The following is a 16331-nucleotide window of genomic DNA, read 5'->3' on the forward strand; positions in this document are numbered from 1 at the left end:
AGAGAAATGACCTATGAAGTAGTACAAAAGTCATAAGCATAATTTCTAAATACTGATTTAACAACCCCAAAAAAGTAAAAAAACAAAAAAAGGAGTAACAGCTGTATCAAAAGGGAAATGGAGGGGCACCTGGGTCAGTCGGTTAAGCATCTGCCTTGGGCTCAGGTCATGATCTCAGGGTCCTGGGATCAAGCCCCACGTTGGGCTCTCTACTCAGCGGGGAGTCTGCTTCTCCCTCTCCCTCTGCCCCTCCCCCTGCTCATGTGCACTCTCTCTCAAGTAACTAAATCTTCAAAAAACAAAAAAAGGGGGGGGGGCGCCTGGGTGGCTCAGTTGGTTAAGCGACTGCCTTCAGCTCAGGTCATGATCCTGGAGTCCCAGGATCGAGTTCCGCATCGGGCTCCCTGCTCGGCGGGGTGTCTGCTTCTCCCTCTGACCCTCCTCCCTCTCATGCTCTCTGTCTCTCATTCTCTCTGTCTCAAATAAATAAATAAAATCTTTAAAAAAAATTTTTTTAAATTAATTAATTAATTTAAAAAAAGGGTTAATGGAGAGAATGAGTAATTTAAGGAAAGATTTAAGAAAGCTAAAATCCTCACCTGATAGTAACAGGAAATCAGTAGCTAATGTCTTAACTCAGGAAATAGTAGGAGATGCATATTATGTAGCATCAATAAGGTAAATACTAAAGAGTCAAAAAGTCTTGTCTCTGGTTTTTAAGCTGTGTATACATTCCTTTGACAAAAAAAAAAAAATTAATAGCTTAAGCTTATTTGGCTTATGTATACAGATTAGAGCTAAGTTAAAGTACAGAAGTGTGGCTTAGGGGAAAGTTCTTATTTCCAAGTAAGCTTTGTTTTGAATTTATATCATGAATTTGTTTTGAATTTATTATACTTCAAATACTTATATGCAAAGGGAATTTTATAGATACAATGTGATCAACATCCATCCATCAGGTTTGTTTTTTTGTTTTGGTTTTTGTTTTTGACAGAGAGAGAGAGCAAGGTGGGGTACAGAGGGAGAGGGAGGAATCTTAAGCAGATTCTGTGCTGAGCATGGAGCCCCACGGTGGGGCTCGATCTCACAACCCAGTGATCGTGACCTTAGCCAAAAATCAAGAGTCAAATGTTTAAAGGACTGAGCCACCCAGGTGCCCCTATTTACCAGTTTTAAAAGGATAACAATAAGTGATATACATGTTAAGAAAATGAAAATGTAGCTGTTAAGAGAAACAAGGAAATTTGTGAACATTACAAATTAAATTTAAAAATATATATGTACACACACACACACATACATACATACATACATGTCTCAGCCTGATTACAAGGACTTGAGAAAGACTTTCTGGCAGAGATTATCAATTTCACTGCAAATTATAGGTGTGTCAATTGGCAGTTCAAAGCAGTTACTAGACTTTCCCAAGCTTCTATAAGCACCAGGGACTTTTCAAAGGGCATGAAGTGGATAGCGAGCACATGATATCAAATTTTAGGGTAGACTATCAAAGTGTAGCCTCGAAGGCCCAAGTTCAAGAACACCTCCTCTACCCAAATTTACCAAAAGTAGCTTCTTGAATTGTCTTCTAAGCCCAATACTATTTCAAAAGTTTTTTGTTCTTCTCTGGCATTTTTGCCCATAAAGACAACTGTTATTTATCATCTCTGTCTGAAATTGTCCCCGTGTTAAGTGACAGGCTTTTAGGTAACAGTGATTAACTCTGAAGTCTGTTTATAAACATTGCTATCTCTGCTCAAGTTTATGTACTTTATACGGCTTTGAAATAGAGGAGGGAAATAGCCTGATTCATTTATCCATTTGCTTGTCTCTTAACAAACCCTAACTTTTCATTATATGCTAATAGGTCTGAGTCGGACACACCTAGAATGACTGCATGGTAATTACAGACTCCTGGTTCTAAGCTGTATGAAACTTTGGTGTTTTATGATTGTTTTGTATGTTTGTGATTCACAGTTAAGTCATTTTTTCAAAGGACCCAATTCCATTCTGTAGATTTACACTAGTCCACAAACACAATGTACAAAGGATTACAAGCCACTGGTTATTATTCCTAACCAGTTATGTACTGTCCACATTTTATTAAATTACCTAGCTCTGGTCTGCTGGAACTGAGGTGGACATCTAAGCCTCATGTTGATGTACAGCTGAATCCACAATAATCCAAGGAGGGCTTTCAAGCAAGTACTTCAAAACCTGCTAGAAAACTGCAAGGGAAGACAAAACAGTTGTGTTTTAGAACATGACCTGAGTGGAAAGAAGACCAGGCTATTTTGTTGGTGACAAGTAAGCACTTGTTTTTAAAAAAAAAAAAACAAAACAGTAAGTGATAGCCACAATACCATAGCAGAGAGTAAATACATATGAGAAAAAAAGGGTTTTAAAATATTTTTATTTGCAAAAATAAAAATAAAACTAATCTGAATCAGGTTCCTTCTTCTTCCTTCTTGTCCCTTTTGAGTGAGTCCCAGGCTCTGTTCTGTCTTTGTCATGCTCCATTTGTTGTGTCAACCATTCTTTTTCTAGCTGTTTCAGCATGTCTGCAGTGAGGAGGCCTTGCTGCACCAATCTGGAAGCAAGGGATTTCTCTCCCGCACTGGGGCTGGGTGGCTCAGCAGCTTTACTCCCTAACGTTTTGGTGCCACGCACCCTTCTAGCTTGGCCCTTTAAAGTTCCTGATGATCGCGACTGGCTCTCTGCTGACAAGCTCTCCAAATTCAACAGCTTATGTGTCTCTGAAATTTTAATCAGTTTGGTGATGTTGTGTACACCGTCTTGGATAATGCCATCTAGTTCTTTCTGGAGGTCTCGAACAAGGCTGGCATCTGGAAACATATCTATAAACCGGTAGCTGGGAAAGAGACATATTATGTTATAACAACAGCTCTTCTCACAGTATTGGACTTATCTCACTGACATAACTCCACCTTGACACTGATGGATCCCAAATACTGTTGTTGCAAATTCTGTCCAGTGCGTTTGCTCAACCTTTATTTCAGCACCAGCACACCTGAGAAATATTGTCATTATGAGGGTAGGTCATCACGCATATCTTAAGTGATTCCGATATGCTCCCCGGTGGTACATGCCCAACCTTTGAAAATCACTGACCTAGCACAGTACCTTTCAAATATTAATATACAAGTGAATCACCTGGATATTTTGTTAAAATGCAGTTTGATTAAGTCTGGGGTGGGCCTGATATTCTCTAGTTCTAACAAGCTCCCGGGTGATGCCAATGCTTTTGGTCCACAGACCACCATTTGTGTAGCAAGGATCTAGTAAACCTTCTCACCTACCTATCTTAACTAGAATCGTAAGTCCCTCAGTCATTTTTAGAATGGGTATAAACAAGGCTCAACAGCCAAAATGGACAACAAACATAACATAGAACAACACCCTGCAAAAATGTTTCTAACTTGAGATCAAAAGACCATATTCATAAAATCTTTGATTTCCTCTATTACTTAGAAAAACGAGAGTACATAAAGGAAAAATTTGATACCTTAGCCAGAGGTAAAGATCCAAGACATCATGGACAGCTTCTAGATCCATGAGGTCTTTAATATTCTTAGGTGAAAGTAATGGCCACTTAATATATCTGCGTAACCATGAGAAGGTCAGTGGTTGATTCCTGCTATACTGCCTGGCAAACTGAAAGAGAAGAAAAGAGTTTGGTAAAAGAATCAAAATTCACTTAAGTCTGCAATTAGAAAAAGAAAACACAACAAAACATTAACTGTGGTTATGTTTCAATAAGCAGGCTGGTATCTTTCCTTCTTTATACTTTTCTATATTTTTTAGAACATGTAATATTTTATAAAGATACTTTTAAGGAAAAAAAGGGGGAGAGGGTTTCCTTCACTTTCCAAAACCAGGGCAATAATATGTGCATCAGAAGTTGTACAAGAACGAACTTTCCAGAGCCTAAGTCTGTTAACTTTTATGAACATTAATGTTCTAAGTTCTGGATAGACATCGAAGACTCTCATTTCTATCCCTTCATCCAATAGTTCTGTAACTACAAATATGAGCTGTATCTTGTTAATGTCCTCTCTTATCATAAAGAAACCCTTTGGGGTGGCTTGGTGCAAGGCTGCATATGAGTCAAACTGGTAAAGAGACTCCGCCTCTTCACTCAGCTGTATTGTTTTGGCCAAGCCACCACTCTGTGCTTCAGTTTCCTCATCAATATCATAAGACCACCACACCTGCTTCTGGAACCACAGGACACTGTTGGAGAATGTGCTTGGAAAACCAGGCTGCTCCCACTCCCCAACAATGGTAGGCAGGATTATGCATCAGACCACAACCAAATATGGTCTGTCTATAGAAGACAGACCACAACCATATGAGACCTCTAGAACAAGAGTATAAAATCTTTAGCTTCAAGAATAAGCTGATTTCAAATGGTTCATTTCATGGTTAGGGAAAATTCTCTCTAAATGTTTAACCTAAGCAAGGTCAATACTTCAGAGAGGCAAGGGAGTTTTAGAACAATTGTGGTTAAATAATGTTATGATTTGGGGCGCCTGGGTGGCTCAGTCGATTAAGCGTCTGCCTTCGGCTCAGGTCATGATCCCAGAGTCCTGGGATCGAGCCCCATGTCGGGCTCTCTGCTCAGCGGGAAGCCTGCTTCTCCCCCTCCCTCTCCCTCTGCCTGCCGTTCCACCTGCCTGTGCTCTCATTCTCTCTCTGTCAAATAAATAAATAAAATCTTAGAAAAAAATAATGTTATGATTTTATTAAATTCAGTTGTGCATTCTGCTAAGCTTAATAAATGCCAAACAGGATAGCCACGAAGGATGGAAATCTGACCATACTAACCTGCTAAAGCAGGAAAGCCAAACTCAATTTCTCTTACAAAGACAGTGGCTTTAATATTTGTGGCCACAAACTAGTGGAAACCCAGTATGTCAAAGAGCTAAGTATGGAGCTGCCCAGAGAAGAGAAGGGAGAGACACCTATCAGATACCTCCATCCAACAGCCAGCCCTAAAGGAGCTCCCCAGAACACTGATTCCAAACAACTATCCCAGGGGGCATCAGAGGCCATCAATGGGATTGAGCTATAGTTCAGTAATAATGGTGATCAAGAAAAAAGGAGGGGCGCCTGGGTGGCTCAGTTCATTTAAGCGACTGCCTTCGGCTCAGGTCATGATCCCAGGGTCCTGGGATCGAGTCCCACATAGGGCTCCCTGCTCCGAGGGAAGCCTGCTTCTCCCTCTCCCACTCCCCCTGCTTGTGTTCCCTTTCTCACTGTCTCTCTCTGTCAATTAAATAAATATTTAAAAAAAAAAAGAAAAAAGGAAATATCTCTAAATTTCACATGCTAACCAATAACAGAACATATAAGCAACTGTTGGCCTGTACCGTTCCAGACTTCTTACTCCTTAGTAAAATGCTGCTGCTTCATTAGAATAGCTGTTTGAAGGATGGTATAAATGGGGTCGGGGCCATGAACTCGCGCTCCATCCAGGTCAGTTTATAGCATTTGAGACTTTGTTCCATAAACTTCAACCTTATGCTAACTAACTCTCCCATAAATGTCAGCTCTAAGAAACATATTTTCTAGGTAAATACCTGGACTTGCAATACCTCTAAGACATATTAATGGGAAAAGAAAAAGGCTAGCTGCAGAATAATTCATCAACATTTATGGGAAAACACACCCACGCAACAAAACTAGAATTTCTGTATGTACACATATGTAGGCAAACACAACGGAAGAGGTCTGCAGTGACACAAACTGTTAACTACAGCTCTGTCAAAGACTGGGATTGGGGGTGGCAACCCAATTTAACCTATCTGTAGTGTTTTAATTTGTGCAGCGAGAAAGCATTTATGTATTATTTATGTGATTTCAAAGTAATTTAGAACATAACTTAGAAACAGATTTGGTAGGAACACAGCTAGTACGCAGAATGCTGAGTTCTATAGAGAAGACAGTGGTGAGACTATAAGTCCGAGGAGGATTCAGAGAGGAGGCCTGTGGGGGTTTAGTGGGATGGAACTCCAGGCAGAGGCAATAGGGGGAGAGGCAAGGGCACTGCAAGGTGAGAGGACATGGCAGGGGGCTAGAAGTTCAGCTTCCACTGCCCTTCTCTGTCCACCCTTGTCTGGGTGCATCCTGTGCTCCTCAGAAGGCAGAGGTTTGCAACCCTATGCAAAAGAATGAAAAAAAAAGGGGCTGGAAGCTTGGCACCAAACTCATAAAACACAGCAATCCTTGGCTCAGTGCCTTATAATTAGGAAAACTGAATACTATTGCCACAGCTCACCCCTACTCCCCTTCTCCTTCCAAAAAATATTAACCAATGCCATTAAGAAAGAAGTGTATCGGAGCACCTGGCTGGCTCAGTTGGTAGAGCATGTGACTTCTTTTTTTTTTTTAAGATTTTATTTATTTATTTGTCACAAAGAGAGAGACAGAGAGCACACAAGAGCATGCGCACAAGCAGGGGGAGCAGCAGGCAGAAGGAGAAGCAAGCTCCCCACTGAGCAAGGAGCCCAATACGAGACTCAATCCCAGGACCCTGGCACCGTGACCTGAGCCAAAGGCAGGTACCCAACTGAGCCACCCAGACATCCCAGAGCATGTGACTCTTGATCTCAGGGCTGTGAGTTCACATCCCATGTTGGGCATGGAGTCTACTTAAAATAAATAAATAAATGAACAAATATTAAAAAGCAGACCAAAAAAAAAAAAGTGTATCATTAGGCAAAGAACCCCCCTTGAAAAAAAATTACAGTTGTTTTTGTTTTAGCTTCTTCACAAAGGCTACCATACAAACCCAAATACAAAGCAACAATTCCCCATTACCCCAAAAAATTGCCTGTAAGAAAAAAAGAGCCACTTTATATTTAACTTCTTATATAGTATCCCATATCGAAAGATACTCTCCAGGGGCGCCTGGGTGGCTCAGTTACGGTTAAATGACTGCCTTTGGCCCAGGTCATGATCCCAGAGTCCCAGGATCGAGTTCTGCATCAGGCTCCCTGCTCAGCAAGGAGCCTGCTTCTCCCTCTGACCCTCACCCCCTTCATGGTCTCTCTCACTCTCTCTCTCTCAAATAAATAAGATCTTCAAAAAAAAAGAAAGAAAGAAAGATACTCTCCAATTGTTTTAATTTGAATAACAAAATATTGTTTGGGGAAATGCACGGACTTGAAACAACTCAAAATATAAAGACAAAGGCTTACTTGTAACAGTGAAGAACAGACAAAGGGCTGCTTCTTGTTGATAGGAGCTGTGCAGAAAACATACCTCACTCGTAGACTTAATGGAATATGTTGGATCAACTCTGCAGAAAATTTAAAATCATCCATATTGCAGACAAAATACTGCCCATCAACTTGTGAAAAATCTACAAAAATATCCTGGGGGGGGTAAAAATAAATTACTGGACTGCCTAAGCGGGCATGAATAAAGAACTCAAGTCTACAAACGACAATCTCTTTAAATCTGTAACAGTTTTCTAGAAAGGCCTGCTTAATCTGCCTTCCCAAGCTAAAAGACCTCCCCCATAGCCTTCCCAACCTGAAATACTCAGAAAATTCCTCAGGACAAAAGTCCCAGAGGATTTTCTGAGAACATTTTTTTCACTTTCAAGATAAACTTCACAAGTAGCAATGTCACAAAAACAGACTATCCACTGATGCCCAGGAGATTAACTAATAATTGTCTGACATATCAACATTTTTAGAAAAGAAATTTTAGATTTTAGAAGAGATTTAAAAATGAGTTCTTACTTACAATGAGATTAGAAAGTGTTGTATCAGGGAGATGGTAGGCAAACATTTCAATCTGCTCAGCAGTTGGATGAAGACCGGCTGCCTTTAGTAAAAAAAAAAAAAAAAAAAAACCTGTAAGTTTTCTTCTTTTTATTTTTTAAGATGTTATTTATTTGACAGAGAGAGACAGCAAGAGAGGGAACAGAAGCAGAGGGAGGAGTTGGAGAGGGAGAAGCAGGCTCCCCGCTGAAGAGGGACCCTGATGCGGGGCTCGATCCCAGGATCCTGGGATCATGACCTGAGCCGAAGGCAGACACTTAATGACTGAGCCACCGAGGCATCCCAAGTTTTCTTCTTTTTAAAGGACAACTTTTCTTTAAGTTATTTCAAAATAAAGTCCTATATTCAGGCTAAGCTCTCGCCAAATGAGTTAAATGCCAAGAATTTGAGTAAAAAAGAAAAAAGCAACATCATTTTCCCATCTATTACCAATTAAGAAAGCTGATGAGATAAAACTAACCAATTATACCCAACTGAGTAATTAGTCAATCTTTCACATACATCTTGTTACACTCCTAAAATCTATGATGATCTGACAGAGTACCAAAACTGCTTTCCACGGTCTCAATTATCTTCACTGAACAAAAATGAACAAGGAAAACCCAATTGCTTTAGCCAAGGCAATAAAATTGACAGACAAATACAGGAAAGAATGTCTAAACTGGAGGCCAGTGATCTCTTCAACTGTATTCCAGTATTAATAAATGCCTACAGGTAAGTATACGCAGAGAGAAAGGGAATGGGAAAGAAAAAGAGCAAAGGATGAATGGAGGAAAGAAGAGATGAGTCACAGGAGGGAGAAAGAATAGGAGCACAGGAAATGAGGTGCACAGGAGAAAAGTGGGAGTGTGTCATTATCAACTGCACTTTTAACAAAAGCTGCAGGGCGCCTGGGTGGCTCAGTTGGTTAAGTGACTGCTTTCGGCTCAGGTCATGATCCTGGAGTCCCTGGATTGAGTCCCGCATCGGGCTCCCTGCTCAGCAGGGAGCCTGCTTCTCCCTCTGACCCTCCCCCCTCTCATGTGCTCTCTCTCTCTCATTCTCTCTATCTCAAATAAATAAATAAAATCTTTAAAAAAAAAAAAAAAAGCTGCAGAAATTAGTTCAACCACAGCTTTCCTCCAGGAATGTTTCCTTGCATCATCTCATTTCTATGCCCCTTCAGCAGAGCCACTGAAAAATGCGAAGAGCCACGTTAATTTGTAAGTGAATTTTCCAAGCAACTTAAATTGTAACAGTTTGTTTAAAATACATATGCTGCTGCCTCATTAACTGCACAAAACTGAATCTTGCCCTTACTGGCTCAAAGTTGTATTGCTTAGTACTGTTTTTGCCCCACACTCAAGGGTTTCTTCTACATTCAAGCTTCTTATAATTTTTCGGTCTGCTGACATAGCTGTGTGTCCACCTAAAGCAACTATACCCCCACCCCACCCATCACTAGGCTATAGGAAGAACTAAAGGAAAATCAGGTTCATTAAACTTGTTCCATCTGGATCTTTCACTTGCACACCATTCTCTGATGAAGGGGTCCCTATACCACCCCAAAGCAGTAAAGTCGGGCTTCCTTAACATGATTTTCATGGCACAAAACTTTCTTTTGCTTATATTAGAGTCTAGAAGATAGGTGAAGAAAGGAATGACTGTCCTCCACAGAGAAGTAATTAATATGTTACACCGTACCTTTATAGGCTCCACATGCCTATTCAAAATTTCCTTTAATAAACTGAGGTCTTCTCGATTCATTGTTGTCACTTCTCCTTCTTTATATTTTGAACTGAACCTACCAGCTCTGCCAGCAATCTGCAAAGCCTGAGAGGTGGTAATTGGTTCTATTTCTTTCTCTCCCTTTTCATTGACAGTGGGCTTTATAAGGGAGTAAAAAATAATTCTTCTTATGCTCCTGAAATAGAAATAAAAGTATTCGCTCAGACTGCTGAATAAAAGACTCTCCATCATTTTGGGTCATTGTAGAAATGCTCACTGCAATTCTAGTTTAGGCCTGCTTACAATCTTGTCCACTGTTTACAAAATAAGGAAAAGAGGTTTGTTAGTAATTCTTTTTCTTCCCATTAAATAGTTATTTTTTAACAAATGTGTAAATTTACTAAAAATCATTAAGTTGTACATTTACAAGGGGTAAACTGTGGAGGATGTAAATTATCCTTCAATAAGGTACAGAAAATAACTTTCCTTTGTAAGATTGATTGATTGATTGATGTATGTATGTATGTATGAGAGAGCAAGAGCACAAGCAGGGGGAGGAGCAGAGGGAGAGGGCCAAGCAGACTCCATTCTGAGTACAGAGCCTGACTCAGGGCTCCATCCCAGGACCCTGAGATCATGACCTGAGTTGAAATCAAGAGTCAGACACCACCGACTGAGCCACCCAGGCGTCCTGAAAATAACTTTTTTTTTTTTTTTTAAACAAATAAACCACATAAAGTGCTCTCAGACTGCTTTTAAAAGTTGGCTGCTATCCCTGGGTGGCTCAGTGGGTTAAGTGTCAGACTCTTTGATTTCAGCTCAGGTCATGATCTCAGGGTTGTGAGATCGAGCCCCATGGAGATCTCTGTGCTCAGCAGAGAGTCAGCTTGAGAGTCTCTCTCCTTCTCCCTCTACCCCTCCCCTCTCACATGGTCTAACAAAAAAACAAAACAAAAACAAAAGCTGGCTGCTATTAATAGCTTTGAATAGTTCTTTAATTCATAAAGGTATAATTGCCTTGATTACCCAGAGAAGAATATTTAGGCATAAAACCTAATGCCTAGTCCCACATTCGTAATGGGCACTCACACACTTGCTGAGAAACTGAAAATACAGTAAAATAACATAACGGGTTAGTGGTAGGGAGTTCACTCAAAACTCCTAGTACTGTGTGCTATTTTCTTTTTATTCCCTCAAAAGATGTAAACAAGATAAACCTCAGATCTGTATTATAATACCCATTCTCCTAAACCTAAATGTTTGGCCATTCTATTGCCAATTAGAAAATATTTAACTGCCATCAAACCCATTGAATATCCATGATTATTTAAAACAAATTACTTACAAATTAAGTCCCATGCCAATTGCATCTGTAGCAACCAGGATTTTGCATGGATCATCAGGATCATTAAACTTTTTTGCTTGAGCAAGTTTGGTCCCTAAAATAAGAAGAGTTTATGTTAGTTCAGCATTCTCAATCTGCCACATCACACCAAGTATATCTCACCTCTCACCTCTTACTCTCCAATCTGCCACATCACACCAAGTATATCTCACCCCTCACCTCTTACTCTCCATTTTTATCAATAAAACTCATTGTTTCTGGGTGCCTGGGTGGCTCAGTCAGTTAAGCGTCCAACTCTTGATTTCAACTCAGGTCATGATCTCAGGGTCCTGGGATCGAGCCCGCATTGGGCTCCACACTGAGATTAGAGCCTGCTTGGGATTCTCTCCCTCTCCCTCTGCTCCCCCCACCCCACTCACACTTGCTCTCTCTCCCCCTAGGGAAAAAAAAGAGAGAGAGAGATTTCAGGACTACAACTTCAACACAATTACCAAGCTCGTATTTCACATTTTAATATTTTTGTTTTGTTTTGTTTTTAGAGAGAGAGCCAGGAAGGGCAGAAGGAGAGGGAGAGAAAGAATCCTAAGCAGGCTCCACGCCCAGCACAGAGCCCAACATGGGGCTCAATCTCATAACCCTGAGATCATGACCTGAGCCAAAATCAAGTGCCAGATGCCTAACTGACTGAGACACCCAGGTGCCCCTTTAATGACTTTCTGTAAGAAAATCATCAACTCAACATTTAAAATACAGTCCAACAATAGCAGCAAGAACTATGAATTTAAAAACTTCTATCCCTACCAAGATGAACCAGAGAAATTTATTTTATACGACCCACAATAAATTATTAATGTATCAAGTTAATTCAGTATCTTTTACTGCATCTTCTATATATAGCTCGACATAAATGGCAAAAATAAGAGACTTCATATCCCTGTCATGATGAAAGCCAATAATTACCAGGTGGGAGACTGCCATATATAACAGCTGATTCCAATCCCCGAATTTCAATCTGTCGACTCACAGAATAAATATCATTCTTGCTAAAACAGACAATGCAGTCCCCAGGCCGAAGGTTGTCTAATGATTCTAATGCATGATCCAGCACGGAAATGGGGGTAAGCCTCTTATAGTTTCGAACCTACAATAAAGACATGATATTGTAAAATAACACATTTAACTTCTTATGACTAATAACTAAGTGAAAAACTTGCAATGAAATGTAGCTAAGGGGCCCCTGGGTGGCTCAGTTAAGCATCTGCCTTTGGCTCAGGTCATGATCCCAGGATGCTGGGATCGAGCCCTGCATCAGGCTCCTTGCTCAATGGGGAATGTGGGGGTGGGGGGGGGGTGTCTGCTTTTCCCTCATCCTCTGCCCCTCCTCCCTGCTTGTGTTGTCTCTAAATAAATAAATAAATAAATAAATAAAATCTTAACAAAAAAACGTAACTGACAAGTTCCAACATTTTTCAAAGGAAAATACAGAAAAACATTTATTTTCATATTATAAATGTTACCATCAGTTCTCATTGGTATTTCTAAATCCATAAAATGTCATATAGCATTTCACAAATTTTCAAAGCACTTTCATATATATTCAATTTTCATGGCAACTTGGTAACTTCAGAATGCTTATTAACTATTAGTTCCATTTTATGAAAAGGTAAAATAGAGCCCATAGAAAAGATCAGGTCTGATAAGGATTCTTTCCGTTCTGGCCTTCTGTGATTTGCCTAAGAACGCAAAGCTAATAAAAGCAAAGCCTAGAACCCAGAATTTCTTCCACTACATTCCAGCCTCTCCCTGAAAGCTGAACACAAAACAAATGGGCCCATTTTTAAAAATGTCTTCATCTTACTCAAGAACTATAGTAAAAAACAAAACAAATGTAGGATTAAAAGGAAACCAGTTACTTTCTATTCTATGAATTTCAGAAAGGAATACAAACTATCTCTAGCAATTAGATGTATATCAAAAGTCCTAATACTGGACATCTGAGGCTCAGAAAACCATGAGCTTTTGCTAAGCCTCAAACTTCGAACATTCCTGACTTAGTTAATTCTAAAAGAGATCTGCTCAAACTCCAAAAGGTTTTGTCAAGAAAAGATGAAAAGTCTCCTGTACTTCTGGAAGGCTTAGGGTATGATGGCCATTCTGCCAGGATTTCGGATCATGATATTCAACCAAGTATGTATGATCTAGTCAACTGTGAGAAAATGAAGCGTTCTTTTTAGTTAAGTTCTGATTTTGCCATATGTGGGACCTACGAAGCCATTGCTGGGGTACTCTAGGCTATTTGCTACGCCACCTTGAGACAAAGCATATAATCTAGTACCTCTACTTCCTCCCCAGTCGTGTACATAAGCTCAGTAACCAGGTCAATAGCAGCAGATTCTCCACACAAATGGACTTCTTCAGCACAGAGTCCTGTTAAATGCAAAATCAGTAGTTTTTTAAAGATCTGAAATTAAATATTGTAATACCTTATATAGCAAAAGTACTTTAAGTTTGCTTACCTATTGCTTTACAACTTTACCAAGCGTTTTCATCAATATTATCTCTTTGATGCAAACCTCAAATTAACAACATTCTAGTGGGCAAAGATTCTATTTTTATGACTCTCAGAGTTTTTAAACTGCTTTGGCCAAGGTTTTGAGTCTATTAGAGGGTGAAACCAGCCAGGACTAGAGAACCTTGCATTCTGATGGTTAGCACTGAATCTTATACTTGCATTTTTCAAATTAGGCTCCATGGAATCACTAAGGTGCCTCAGAGGCTGAGGGCTGGAGGGTAAATGAAACTCCAAGCTCCTTACCGCTGAGCGGATCCACTCTCATCCATTTTAAATTACAGACTTTAATGTATACACTTTGGTTGAAGGAGTTCAGCTATTTGTTTTTAAATTTGAAAACATCTGCCCTACAACACGGGCTGATCAAAAATCCACTCCAATATCAAGAAGTGGAAATGTTCATTCATGTCCATGGATCTCAAAAACTCCAATTCCAGGAGCCTATCCTAAAGAAATAACTAAATAAACAAATGAAAAGCTATGGCCACAAAAATTTTTACTGTAGCACTATCAGTAATAGGAAAAAATGTTCAACTCTGTGGGAAAAAAAACAGTGCAGCTCTTCAACGGAGAATATGCGATATTAATATGTGGGGTGAAAAAAAGTCTATGAAACAACAAACTGGAAAGAAAAAAAAAAAGCAAGATACAAAATAATTCACAAGACACCGTATTCCCAAGGAAAAAGACTGGCATGAAAACATCAAAATGTTAATCCTGGTTGTGTAAAGATGGCAAGATTTGAATTTTAACTTTAATTAACTGGTTATGCTAACTTCAGAGTAGGAAAACTGGACTTTCCATTATTCAAATAATGTTTAGGAAATAAGAACTCACACTAGGCTGACTCTTTTGTTTGATTTGTGTCAAAGAGAGAGGATCCTAATGACTCTATCTGGCACTGTCAAGCAGAGAAATGCATCTCCGTGCAGATGACACAAAGCACAGGTCTTAGCATTCAGACCACCAACCTAGAAGCGCTCTGGTCCAGGCCCATCCTCTGGCTGGATCTTTGATCATTTGAATTTCATCAATCACGGCCACTTCATCTACAATAAGAAGTTCTCATGAGCAACACAATCTACTTAAATAGCGTCATGAACAAATTATAGCACCACAACTCAAGTTTTCGTCACCACCATCATCACAATCGTCACTCACTAAGCACTTCTTTTCTGGCAGGCTTGTTCTAAGTGCTTTATTTACAATTATATATCTCATTTAATCCCGACAACGAGCCTATACAATAAGTATCATCATTCTAGCTATTGTACAGAAGAATTAATTAAGGCCCAGAGAAGTTAAGTCACTGGCCCAAGGTTACACAGCATGTGCAGTTAGTAAGTGTTAAGATCTAAAAACATGAAATTCAAACCCAGGCCATCTAGCATGTAGTAGGTCCCTTTGTCCTATTTTCTGCAATCTCAGAGGCAGCCTGGAGAATCTGCTTAATAAGAACTAACACACCCAGGGGCGCCTGGGTAGCTCTGTCGGTTGAGTGTCCGACTCTCGATTTCAGCTCAGGGTCATGATCTCGGGGTCATGGAATCAAGCCCTGCATAGGGCTCCACACTCAGCGGGTAGTCTGCTTCAGATTCTCTCTCTCCCTCTCCCTCTCCCTCTGCCCCTCCCCCTGCTTGTGCATGCATGCGCACACTCTCTAAAATAAATAAACCTTTAAAAAAAAAAAACAACACACCCACGGGGTAGTAAAAAAGAGAAAGTATCTATACTTCCAGGAACAAGGAGTAGACAGCCCCACTATAAATGAAGCCTCTCTATCACAGGAACCCAGACAGATGCCAGGAGCAGAAAGTGGAAGAGCAAGAGTCATTCCCTGAGCTCCAGCTATGCTCATTCTTAGGGGCTTTAAGCTCATCACTATGGCAAAAATTAGTACCTCATTTTATTTTCTAATGCCAAAATGCTTTTGACCATATTATTTTATTAAGTCATATAAATTATATTTTAATTTTCTTCCTCAAATACCAAGGAGTTGAGAAAAGCACATTTAAAAAAAATTAATATGCCCACAGTTACATTTAGGAAACAAAAGAAAGCACATTTTATACTGAAAAACCATCAGATTAAAAATCACTTATTGCAATTGGGTACATACAAACAAGATTAGAAAAAAGGGGACAGGAGGGAATTTTGATTTATAAACTTCTGTGCTATCTAAATTTTTTTTTTAAAAGATTTTATTTATTCATTTGAGACACAGAGATACAGAGAGAGAGAGAGCATGAGCAGGGGGCGAGACAGAGGGAGAGGGAGAAGCAGGCTCCCCGCTGAGCCAGGAGCCTGATATGGGGCTCGATCCCAGAATCCTGGGATCGGGACTTGAGCCAAAGGCAAACGCTTAACGACTGAGCCACTCAGGCACCCCTGCGCTATCTAAATTTTTACAGTGTATTACTTTTATAATAAACTCATCTTTTAAAAACTAACCATTTACTCAGAAAAATTATTAAAATGAAAAAAGCTAACTAAAGTACATAATATATAATACCCATTTAACTATACACACCCACAATGCACACATAAGTATATGCATACACAACACAAACACAGAAGAAATCTGGAAAATACACACCACAGGGTTAACACTTATTGATTCTAGATGGGTAGAATTGAGAGGTTGTAGGTTTTCTTCTCTTTGCATTTATTTTTATATTTTCTATAATGAAGATATGATTGCTTACTGGTAAGAAGAAGTTAATTTTTATTTAAAATATTTTCAAAACTACTTAAATAGAAGTTCACTGAAGTGTTACATATAATGGTGAAAAACTTTATTTTTTTTAAGATTTGATTTATTCATTTGAAAGAGAGAACACGAGCAGAGGGGAGGGGCAGAGGGAGAAGCAGGCTCCCCGCTGAGCAGGGAGCC

General features: G+C 39.7%; 1 protein-coding gene across 1 annotated transcript in view; it reads right to left on the minus strand.

Moving 5' to 3' along the window:
* Nucleotides 1-2396: 2396 nt before the first annotated feature.
* Nucleotides 2397-16331, minus strand: part of SUPV3L1 (Suv3 like RNA helicase) — a 27751-nt gene continuing 13816 nt past the window's right edge. The window contains exons 7-15 of the mRNA XM_081824146.1: nt 14410-14487; nt 13202-13293; nt 11827-12007; nt 10867-10960; nt 9498-9717; nt 7777-7857; nt 7224-7400; nt 3527-3675; nt 2397-2872 (exon numbers count right to left, since the gene is read on the minus strand). Of these exons, the coding sequence (XP_081680272.1) occupies nt 2437-2872; nt 3527-3675; nt 7224-7400; nt 7777-7857; nt 9498-9717; nt 10867-10960; nt 11827-12007; nt 13202-13293; nt 14410-14487 (1508 nt within the window). The 3' untranslated portion in view covers nt 2397-2436. The remainder of the gene's footprint in view (nt 2873-3526; nt 3676-7223; nt 7401-7776; nt 7858-9497; nt 9718-10866; nt 10961-11826; nt 12008-13201; nt 13294-14409; nt 14488-16331) is intronic.

The sequence above is a fragment of the Leptonychotes weddellii genome, chromosome 6 (assembly GCF_054177405.1).
Source record: "Leptonychotes weddellii isolate Sample4059 chromosome 6, ASM5417740v2, whole genome shotgun sequence".
Taxonomy (NCBI): Eukaryota; Metazoa; Chordata; class Mammalia; order Carnivora; family Phocidae; genus Leptonychotes; species Leptonychotes weddellii.